General features: G+C 36.9%; 1 protein-coding gene across 8 annotated transcripts in view; it reads right to left on the bottom strand.

Annotated features, from left to right (window-relative positions):
- Window positions 1-12,030, bottom strand: part of RECK (reversion inducing cysteine rich protein with kazal motifs) — a 97,129-nt gene that overhangs the window by 72,590 nt on the left and 12,509 nt on the right. For 7 of the 8 annotated variants that reach the window (XM_055427043.2, XM_055427045.2, XM_055427047.2 and 4 more), the window contains exons 2-6: window positions 10,467-10,525; window positions 8,027-8,101; window positions 7,092-7,128; window positions 3,529-3,614; window positions 1,808-1,855 (exon numbers count right to left, since the gene is read on the bottom strand). In XM_055427043.2, the coding sequence (XP_055283018.1) occupies window positions 1,808-1,855; window positions 3,529-3,614; window positions 7,092-7,128; window positions 8,027-8,101; window positions 10,467-10,525 (305 nt within the window). Of the gene's footprint in view, window positions 1-527; window positions 607-1,807; window positions 1,856-3,528; window positions 3,615-7,091; window positions 7,129-8,026; window positions 8,102-10,466; window positions 10,526-12,030 lie in introns of those variants that run through there. The other variant, XM_055427048.2, reaches the window with a different exon arrangement.

The raw sequence follows: 12,030 nt of genomic DNA, 5'->3' as shown, positions 1-12,030 counted from the left end.
GGAAAAGGTACTAAAAACCTAGTTTTATGTTTTATAAACTATTCTCATGTTGATCAACAACTGATCCAATTAAAATAGGCTGCACTACACCAAAGTTACCCACTTCACTTTATAACAAACAGCCATTACGTCTACACTAGAGTTTAACAATCTAATAAGAGTGACTGTTATTTGGGGTTTATAATGCAGAACCTTCTTTCCATATTTAAGTGCTCTTGCCTCTCTTTTTATTTCTAAATAACATACAAAATATCAAATTGAATCACAAATTATCTTGATAATGCGTACAGTTTTTTACATATGTAAACATAACAAATATTATATATATATAACATATATATATACTTTACATATATATATTACATATGTATTTTATTTTTATATATATGCGAAAGAACCTTCTTGACATGTACATTTTTGGAAAATATTAATAGTTGCTTAATTCTAGGCCAAATAAGGGAGGAGAGATTGAAAAAGAGAAACTACTCTTAGTCTTTCTCTCATAGGACAGTGATTATCTCTCTTACCTTTCCTGTCCCGTCCTTCATCAACACATACTGGCAGACTTCCTAGGTCAATGCAGAAATCCAGACAAGAGAAGGAAGCACACTAAAATAGTGGAGGACAGGCTACAGGAGATGGACAGTGTCAGTGTCATGGACATCATGTGGGAGAAAAGAAGGAATCGTCACAGTTAGTCACTTTGTTCAAGAGAAACTAAAACAGTTACTTCAGTGGTAGAGAGAAAAGAAAAAAAAGAAAGATCTTTTACTTCTTTGTAGAAAGGCTCTTTTCAATAAGAACAGAGAAGAACTGCAGTTAATTTGGAAATTCGTCTTCAGAGAAACAGATAAAACTTAGCAATAGTATAAAGAAACAAAAGATAAATAAGATTTTTTTGATTCAAAAATATTGAGAGATTATTTACAGGCTTTGAGAAAAGGAAAAATAAAATCAAAACTATAATCTAGAAGCAGTGAAAAGGTTGCTCTATTTTTCTTCTCCAAGAGAACACAGACTATCAAAAGCAATAGGAATCCCAATGTTTATACATAAAAATGATGAATGAGTAATATAGACTTGTATGCTTAATTATACAGCTTTGTACTATGAAAAAACATGTTGTCACATTCAACAATGAAGTTCTAGAAACTGACCAAATTTTAGTATCAGTGAGGAGCTTTTATTTCACATCAGGGACAATCTTTTGTACATACTTACATGATGTGAAATACTTCCTATACCTCTGCTCCTCTTCAACCTGTGTCCCCATGCCCCACCCAAACTATCAATAAGTACTACAGTGCTTGAAATACCACTGCTAGGAAGAGTCCCTCGAGATTTAATACAGCCTTTGAAATTTAGTATGTACCTCTCCCCTCCAATGTACGATGCTAGGAAAGTATGAAGTTACTCACACTAGCAATGTGATTGTTTCTTCCAATTAGAAGTAGTTCATAAATGTGGATACCTGGATGAATCAAGGTATAGGAAAAGGGGCAAAAGAAGATTTGGAACCTAAGAAAACTATCTTACAACCTAGGATACAACCAGTAGCTGTATTATGAAAACATAGGTTAAAGCTTCTGTATGTGTTATTTAGGCATTTCTTTCAAATTTATGCTTAACTGCAACAAGTTAAAGTCATAACATTTCTAAACAAAGTAAATGACATTTTTCTCAAGATTATCTTTTCTATAAAGTAAAAGGTAATTTATTTAACAATGAATTCATTTTTAAAATTTGAGTGATTCTATCAATTCTAATAACATCTGATTCATTTATCCAAATCTGTTAAAATCCATACCTCATATTCTTTTCTGCAAACTCTGGAAATATCATTTTTTGACGATGCCTAAAAGATAACAAATTTCTCAATTAATTTATTACACATGCTCTTCCATATGAAACCAAAAAGAATACAAACATAAGTATATGTAATTGCTGGGACAGCAGTCTTTACTTCATTAAGGAAAACCTCATGCTCAAATATTATCCAAACAAATCTCATATAATTTTTTAAACAAGCATTAGCTCCAGATATGCTAGAATTTCACTCTTCTATGGCTTTAATCTCACATAATGACACAGTCCTTCTGTTATTTCAGAAACTAGATAAGTCTGAAGGAAATGTAAATCAGAGGACTTTTTTAAGTCTAAATTCCATTCTGTAACAAATTTTCTTGTGAAGCTCTGCTGCAGTGAATTTTCTTATGAAGTTCTGCCAGGGCATTTATAGTTTGCTTTTTCTTTAACCCTTCATATTCTAAGTTCCTGTATGAACCAATATCCTCAGAAAAAATCCAAACCTAACAGAGGATACAACTAAAGAGGAAAGGCAATGCCAGGCAATTAATTAATAAAAGTTATTTTTATGTAATTTTCTTAACAAGTTTATGAAGAAGAAATTAACCCTACTGCAGATGAGGAATCAGACACACAGAGAAACAACATGATTTACTAAAGTATATACTTTCCATAAAAAACAAGCCAAAACACATCTGCTGAGGGGTGGCTGTTCCTCCATATGATAACAGTCCCCACTTAAAAATATAGTCCCAGAGCCATAGGCTCTGGTTCCTTTTTCTATTTTCTCCTCTTCTATTACCTAGGCTCACGCATTTCTTAACAGATCAGCTGACGAGGACAGGGAAAGTGAGAAGAAGAATGGACTGGCAACTATTCCCACTAGTTATTCCCATAACTAGTGTCCCACAAGATACACTACAGTTTAAATCCTAGACAACTCAGTTTCACCGCAATGCCTGCAGGAGAACAGTAGATAGTTAGGCTGTGTGCTGCCCAAAGAGTGTGGTTCAGTGGTCTCTATGAACGTGAAGGTGTCTCATATACTCCTGTTCAAAGACCAGTCACTAGAAGAAGAAAATAAGACAAAGCTTTGCAGCTGCAGTTTCAGGGCCACTTAAGTTTCCCAGTTAAGATTGCTCCCACTACTTGGAGTAAGAGGAGCATGGAGACCAGTTTTACCACAGCACTCTGATGAATCACTATGAGCATATAGTGAGGAAGAGTTCAGGGGTCTAACTTGATTCAGACCTGAGATATATCAAATCAGAGAGAAGTCATAATTCACTGTAGGAGTCATGCTCACCTGAGGAGCAGAGAAGGAATAAAGAACACAGTCAGAATAAATCCATGATGATAGACAGAGGGAAGATAAAAGCAAAATAAGCCAACTGTGTCAACTGCTTTCATCCAAGCATACTTGAAATTTATACCACTATTTGGAGGTGTTTAGCACTGACTAAGCATGACCATAGGCAGAGTACAAAAGTCCTTGATTTCAATACCATTTTTTCTTTGTGTGGCAGAGAGAAGTTAAAGCACAAGTTACATGCAGCAGACATAACTGAAAAAGCAGCATGTCTAAAAGGAAATGGTCTACGCAAGGAATGCTAAATTTGCAGCTGCTATGGGTCACTTCTCCAGAAATAGGCAAGATCCAAGACACAGCTAAAACTCAAACTATACTGCACTCTGCTTAAGAGCCTCATTACCAAGTGTTACCTGCTTGCATGCCTGTCGACATTCCAAGGTAATAGCCAGTTCACAGCAGCCTAAGCCAACCCAGCCATCAGACTTCTTAAACACACCTTAAAAACAAAATGTTCAAATGTTTTGGTCATAAGAAGTGACAAAACAAACTGGTTCAAGGATACCACTCAAGTCAAAGCAAGTTTCCATAAGAAAACTAGCTTAGATAGCAGGGTCTCAAAAGTATGAAGCCCCTCCTCCCACCCTGACTCTCAATGCTATCAGTCTTCTCAGGGTCCCTCACAGCCTAATTACCAGGTCCTTTGTTTTTTCTTTCTCCCTGCTCACCTTAAATTCTCTTTAACTCATTCTCACTCTAAGATGGACAGAATCTGTAGAGGACATACGGGTTAAGGAAAGCAATGACTTCTTTCACCTCTGGACCGTGAACCAGAGGCAGGACTCCTATTAATAACTTAATAAGCAAAAAAAATAGGGCATGAGTATTACTGTATTCAAAATACCTAGAATAGCATAAAACCCACAATGCTGTTTAACAACTGATATTTAGTAAACAGACAGGAACATCTCCTGTGAGCCATGACTGATTTTGATAGGTACATTTTCAGTTCAGTTCAGTTTAGTCGCTCAGTCGTGTCCGACTCTTTGCAACCCCATGAATCACAGCACGCCAGGCCTCCCTGTCCATCACCAACTCCCAGAGTTCACCCAAACTCCTGTCCATCAAGTCGGTGATCCAGCCATCTCACTCTCTGTTGTCCCCTTCTCCTCCCGCCCCCAATCTTTCCCAGCATCAGAGTCTTTTCCAGTGAGTCAACTCGTTGTATGAGGTGGCCAAAGTATTGGAGTTTCAGCTTTAGCATCAGTCCTTCCAATGAACACTCAGGATTTATCTCCTTTAGAATGAACTGGTTGGATCTCCTTGCAGTCCAAAGGACTCTCAAGAGTCTTCTCCAGCACCACAGTTCAAAAGCATCAATTCTTTGGCAATCAGCTTTCTTCACAGTCCAACTCTCACATCCATACATGACCACGGGAAAAACCATAGCCTTGACTAGATGGACCTTTGTTGGCAAAGTAATGTCTCTGCTTTTTAATATACTATCTAGGTTGGTCACAACTTTCCTTCCAAGGAGTAAGCATCTTTTAATTTCATGGCTGCAATCAGCATCCGCAGCGATATTGGAGCCCCCAAAAATAACGTCTGACACTGTTTCCACTGTTTCCTCATCTATTTCCCATGAAGTGATGGGACCAGATGCCATGATCTTTGTTTTCTGAATGTTGAGCTTCAAGCCAACCTTTTCACTCTCCTCTTTCACTTTCATCTAGAGGTACACTTTACTGTGGGGCAAAATGACTATACTGATGCAATTTATGCACAGTAGCTATGGGGTCGTACAGAGTCGGACACGACTGAAGCGACTTAGCAGCAGCAGCAGCAATTTCTCCAATCAAATTACAGTGATACCAAAAGGTGGTAAAATTATAAAAAGAGTTCTAATGCAATTTTTAAGATCTCTTTTTACAATCATAAATGTCAATGAATAACTCCTAGATAAAATTAGGAGATATAAGTAATAGTTACAATAAAAGAAAAGATTTACTTGTAGGAATGCTGTAAATTCCTTATCTCTTTTAAGAAATGCTTTATGCTGCTTCCATGTAATATACAGATCTGCAAATTCACATGTACATTAAATTACTTCCATTTGAAAAAAATGTCAAGGATTCAAGGCAATAGGTAACATAGTTCTCTATATGAAACTAATACCTAATATAAAAAACAGAAGCATTCCACTAAAAAAACAAACAAAAGCAAACAAATGGCCCATGGACAGACAAAGCTCTCAAAATATAATCATAAACCATCCCAACTGTTAAAACTGGCTAAGAATACCACATATCATAAGATTCTATATCCCTATATGTTTAAATGGTAATAAAGGGCAGCAGACTCCTATCTAGTCCTACTGCCTAGTATAGTTTCCTCTTGATCTTTGCTGTTTGCTTCTCAGAATCACGCAAATTCTATAAAGAATTTTGAATGGAATCAATGTAGGTCATAAACTCTGTGAACTTTTATACCATAAGGCAGTATACTGCTATTTTCACATATCCAGTACCTTCTGTGTGTTAGTCGCTTAGTTATGTCTGACTCTTTGCAACTCCATGGACTGAAGCCCTCCAGGCTCCTCTGTCCATGGAATTCTCCAGGCATGAATACTGGAGTGGGTTGCCATTCCCTTCTCCAGGGGATCTTCCCAATCCAGAGATCAAACCTGGGTCTTCCAGATTATCTGAGCCACAAAAAGAGCTCTTACCTCTTAGAAAATATTAAATTATTCAACAAGCAACTATGTTTACTGAACCCTTACTATATACAAAGCCCTTTATCAGGTATTTTGTGGGCTAACAAATAGATTAAAACATATGATTTATCCCTTTATGGAGATTACAGTTTGGTAGGAACAATACACACACATATATAATTACAGACACTAGGTAGAGGGATAATTAGGAGAACAGGAAACGACGTGAGCAATTCCAGGAGGGAAATAGTTCAATTTGTTTGAAATGAAAACTTTCAACAGTGTGAAAACCTTTAGAATTCAGAGAAATGTAAGCTATACTCCCTTTTTTCAAGGCACTGGGCTTTAACCAGGACTGGAAAATGAGCTCTAATCCTAGGAGACTGGGAATGCCAGACAGGGAGTTTGGGCTTTATTCCAATTGAAGTGGATAGCCCCTGAGGGAGTTTTTTTTTGAAGAAGGTAGGGAAGATAGCTATGGTGTGTTGAAACATGAGTTATGAGGTTATTGCAATAATCTATCCCAAAAGTGTAATAATAAAGGCTTGAAATAGGAATAGCAAGGATGGATGCAAGATTTTATAAGAGGGTGAATGAAGCTAAAAAGAAAAACCATTCAGAGATAATGACTTGAGAGTTTCCAGTCTAGTGTCATTCATAACAAAAAGCAATTATAAGATGAGTCTGGTTTTGAGTCATGCTACCTGGATACAGAGATCCAAGTAGAGAAGACTAGAAGTCATGAATAATAACTTGGATTTGAAAATTATCTTCTCAGAGCTGATTAGGTAACAGTTCTGGGAAGGAAGGTGGTTACCAGGGTGAGTGTGGAGAAAGAAGGGAAGAGGACTACACACAGGAATAGTAGCCATGGTAGTTACAGGGGTGATGGTGTATGTGTGTTTGTGGGGGGGCATGGGGATAAGAGAGGACAAAGTCACAAGGCCAAGGTGAAGTCACAAGGAGGTAGTGGTCAACATATCAACTGTCACATGGAAGTAAAAAAGAACAAGTACTGAGAAAAAGCTGTTAGATCTAGGAACCAAGAGATCTTGGTGATCTTTCAAAGCCCAGTTTCAGTAGAACAGTTGAAGTGGAAACAAGAGTACCACAAAGGACTGAGTGAATGAGAATAAATTATACATTTGAAAATTTGGAGCTTCCAAGGAGAGGATAGAAATCCAAGGGTATGTATTAGGTTACAGGACTATGACACAGATTTTATAATCACAAAATAAGTTTTAATGTTACACTATTGCTTACCTGGCAAAGATGAATTCATACAACTCCAAATGTCAACCTAAAATTGTAATCACCAAAAGACTTTTATGTAGAAAACCAGTTTCAAAATACAATTTCTACAGAAATTACATATAGCTAATTTGATTATGTCTGTCTCTATACAATCAATGATCTAGAAGCATCAACCAGCTATTCGGGGAAGAAAAAATAGAAATGAGATGCAAAAATACTGCTTGCTGTTTTCTCAACTTCCCATCTGGGATACTAAGGACAAATATGGTTACTCAGGATGTTTACTGGATAACTGTTTCCAAGTACAGAGATAAAAGTGTCTGTTGAGTGACTAAAGTAAAATATGTCAGTCAGAACTGTTTGATCATCAACTTTCCCATTTAACCCAATCTACCTTATCTAAACAGGCTTTCTCATGCTAGTTCAGACTTTCTTAGCTTGGCCACGAGCATCCCAAACACAGGACAGTCCAGGCATTAGAGACATTTTAAGTTTCATGATTCAGACAGGCATGCAATGTATCCATAGTACACCAGAAAATGAGAAGACAGAAGTAATCAGAAATTACACATTTTCCCTTACCCTAAATCTGACTTTTTAAAAATTAAAATAAATATAAGATTTGGTTATAGTTTTCACAAAACTGTTAAAATAATAATAAGTAAAATTCTCGATTTCAGATAAACTATTATTATGAAATTTAAAGACTAGAACATATTTTCATATAATACTATTTTTATACCTACATCATAAACAACAAAAGATGAAAGACAATATTCCATTCAGCAATTTGTATGAAAATCTTTTTAAAGTATCCAGTTAAATCTAACATTTTACTTTGACCACAAACCCCAATCACATTGAAAAATTTGCTAAATCAAAAGTAACTCAACAGAGTGCTTCATTAGACAAAAACTTCCATAGTTAAGTTAAACAATACCTACCATTGTTTCAGGGCAATAATCTGGGGCTCGCTGCAACAGATGTTTTAGTCGCGATTCACTTTTTGAGGAAAATATCTACTTGACAAAAACAAAAAAAAGTTTTACGGCATTTTTTTCAATGAGAAAATGGAAGAGGTAAATTTTTTTATCCTCTAGGTTTATCAGTTGTCTAGAATATTTTCTAATTTCCCTTCATAAATGTGCTTCATCAGTCCTGACTTCTTATTTAAATTCAAATTCTAAAAGTTTTAATTCCAAATCTCCAACTGCCTTCACACAGTGGTTTTCACTGATAATTCAGCAACTTACCCCACTATCATCTTCCTAACTTTCTACAGCCATCAAGTGCATTAGTATTCACTCCAAATTAAAACCTAAATATCAGTAGAATACCCTTTCTTCATTCCTTACTGATTGAAGAATTAAAGATTCCTTATTCCTGGCAATTCTTCTCACTGTCAGTGAGCTCTGCCAGTTTTAGCATCCTAGCCTCTCATTCCTCTGGTGATTGGGATGACTGACTTACCTGATAGTTGAGTCTGACCAGGGAAAGTGAATCCAATTCTTACCTCTCTTCCTTTGCAAGTAAGTCTATCTGGAGTTTAGTGCATACCTGGAAATAAATGCTATCTACATTCAGCATTTGTGTAATTTGGTCAGGGAAGAACTTGGTCAGGGAAGAATTTTTTTTATTAGGATGACTATAGTATTCACTTACTTTGCTATATTATAGAATTTCAAACACTAGATTTTAAGAAATTAGTCCTTGCCTGTTACAAGTACCTCATAAAAATAATTTACCCTATGGAACATTAGTGGAAAAAACAAGAAGAAACAAGGCAAAAAGTCAGGAAAGGAGTGCTTCCAAAAGTAGGAGAGTTACTTTAAAAGCTCTCTTATGGTGACACCATCAAGAGGCCATTTTTGCTTTTAAAAAGCTATTGTTCTGGCAGTAAATTTGCAGAAAACTTAATCTGCTATAGTGTTTTGACATGAATTCTCTAGCAGCTATTTAGGTAAGACATCTTGTTATACTTAGAGTATCTTGAAAAAATTTTTAATCTGTTAGGTAGTGCTCTCATTTTTAGGAAGTAACAAAATCCAGGTTATTACTTGAAAACTCCTCAAAAGATTATTGAGGTCATTAATTCTCAACTGGTAAGGCTACAACTTCACAATCAAGACGATGAAAGAAAGGTAAGACATGAACAGCTATTGTCTCAGTGGAACTTGCCTTAAAAAGGTTCAAGCAGAACTACAGAAAAGTTTCAAAGGTAAGAAATCAGTCCTGAATATTCATTGGAAGGACTGATGCTGAAGCTGAAACTCCAATACTTTGGCCACATGATGCAAAGAACTGACTCATCTGAAAAGACCCTGATGCTGGGAAAGACTGATGGCAGGAGGAGATTTGGTTGGATGGCATCACCAACTCAATAGACATAAGTTTGAGTAAACTCCGGGAGTTGGTGATGGACAGGGAGGCCTGGTGTGCTGCAGTCCATGGGCTCCCAAAGAGTCAGACATGACTGAGCGACTAAACTGAACTGAACTGAGTACAATAGATACCCACATAAGCCTTCATCTAAATTCACCCATCATTAACATTTGCTTTAACTTTCTCTACATATGCACATTATTTTTATTACTTTGATGAAACATTCAGAATTCATTATAGACATGATCATTCATTCCCAAATTCCAGCATGTATCTTCTAAGAATAAGGACACCATCCTAACTAACCACAACACAATCATCCGATTCAGTTCATAGCACTGATACGTACAATATTATTATAGCTCATATTTAAATTTCACCAATTTATATCTCAATCACATTCTCTATAGCAGTCTTTTTTTTAAATTCCAGGACCCAATACAGAATTATACACTGCATTTAACTGTCATGTCTCGTCTCTTTTAGTTTCCTTTAACCTGGAAGTTTCTTGTTCTTTGAGGCCTCAGGAATTGCAGCCTGCCAGGATCCTCTGTCCACAGGATTTTCCAGGCAAGAATAGTAGAGTGTACTGCCTTTTCCTACTCCAGGGGATCTTCCCAACCCAGGAATCAAACCCGTCTCTCTTGTGTCTCCTGTATTAGCAGGCGGGTTCTTTACCACTAGCACCACCTAGCTAGTTCCTGACCTTTGTTTTTATAACACTGACCTTTGTTTTTATAACACTGAAATCTCTGAAGGGTACAGGCAGTTGATTTGAGGAATATCCCTCAATCTGGGTTTGCCATATTGTTTCCTCAGGATTCAGGTTATGTATTTTGGGTAGGAATCCCACTTCAGATACTGTGCTCCACCATGTTCGCAGACTCATGTTAACTTGTTCCATTACTGCTGATGTGAACTGACCATTTAAGTGCTGTCCAACAGATTTCTCTAAAACAATTACACTAAATAATATCCTCTATAATTTTCATGCAAGCTTACCTGTTCACAAACATCACGGCACATCTGGTTATCCTTTGAATGATTACAACACAGTGCACCTAGGGAGAAAAAATAAACACCTAATATTGCCTACTGTTAAAAACAAAATGATTAAGCTAAGTCAGATGGTTACACAAACCACGTATTTGACAGATTGTTACTATTATTATCCATTTTAACTCAACCAACCTTTGCTGTGTACCTATTTCAAGTCAAAGATGGTGCTATTTGAGGACACGGTTTTTGCCTTTAAGACGTTTGCCATCTAACAGGGAAGACTATCACTTAATAATAATTGGTACTATGTACTGTGTACTTTTCATGTGCCAGAATTTTACTAGTTTTACGATTACCTCATTCAACCCTCAACAATTATCCTATGGACTATTTTCTATTATTATTCCTATAAAGGAAGGTTAAATGATAAACAGATAGTCAATTTTGTTTTGCACACATTAAATGTTCAGTTCAGTTCAGTTCAGTTGCTTAGTCGTGTCCGACTCTCTGCGACCCCATGAACCACAGCACGCCAGGCCTCCCTGTCCATCACCAACTCCCAGAGTTCACTCAAACTCATGTCTATCGAGTGGGTGATGCCATCCAGCCATCTCATTCTCTGCCGTCCCCGTCTCCTCCTACCCCCAATCCCTCCTAGCATCAGACTCTTTTCCAGTGAGTCAACTCGTCGCATGAGGTGGCCAAAGTATTGCAGTTTCAGCTTTAGCATAAGTCCTTCCAATGAACACCCAGGATTGATCTCTTTTAGAATGGACTGGTTGGATTTCCTTGCAGTCCAAGGGACTCTCAAGAGTCTTCTCCAGCACCACAGTTCAAAAGCATCAATTCTTTGGCGCTCAGCTTTCTTCACAGTCCAACTCTCACATCCATACATGACCACGGGAAAAACCATAGCCTTGACTAGACGGACCTTGGTTGGCAAAGTAATGTCTCTGCTTTTTAATATGCTATCTAGGCTGGTCATAACTTTCCTTCCAAGGATGTAAGTCTCCTTTATTTCAGTGAGATAAACAGAGATTAGGTTTGAAAACAAGAAGAGTTGAGGGCTTGAGGTGAGGTTGTATATGTCTCTGAATAGCCACTGTGGAGAACAAAGGAAGCAACTATAAATGTTTCTCAAACTTTTTTCTACGCAACACTGTTTCATGATGTGTTAATATCTATTCAAGAAAAAATGTTTCATGCTCAAATAAATTAGGAAACAAAGGATTAAAAAGTTAAAACAGAATTTTTTAAAAATTATTTTATTTTTATCCCCTGGAGAAGGGAATGGCAACCCACTCCAGTATTCTTGTCTGGAGAATCCCATGGACTGAGGAGCCTGGCAGGGTTAGTCTATGGGGTCACAAAGAGAAAGGATTGAGTGATGACACTTTAATGACATTTTTAATTTATTTTTTTAACACCAAAAACATTCTGCATTGGGGTATAGTCGATCTTAAATTCTGAAGAATTTGAGAAATTTCCTTCTCTAATCTGAGAAAATTCTTAAGGAGATGGGAATACCTGACCTGACTCCTGAGAAATCTGTATGCAGGTCAAGAAG

Source organism: Moschus berezovskii, chromosome 7, assembly GCF_049115385.1.
Source record: "Moschus berezovskii isolate FMDL1 chromosome 7, NW_MosBer_1.0, whole genome shotgun sequence".
Lineage (NCBI taxonomy): Eukaryota > Metazoa > Chordata > Mammalia > Artiodactyla > Moschidae > Moschus > Moschus berezovskii.
This window is presented reverse-complemented; position numbering and strand designations above follow the sequence as displayed.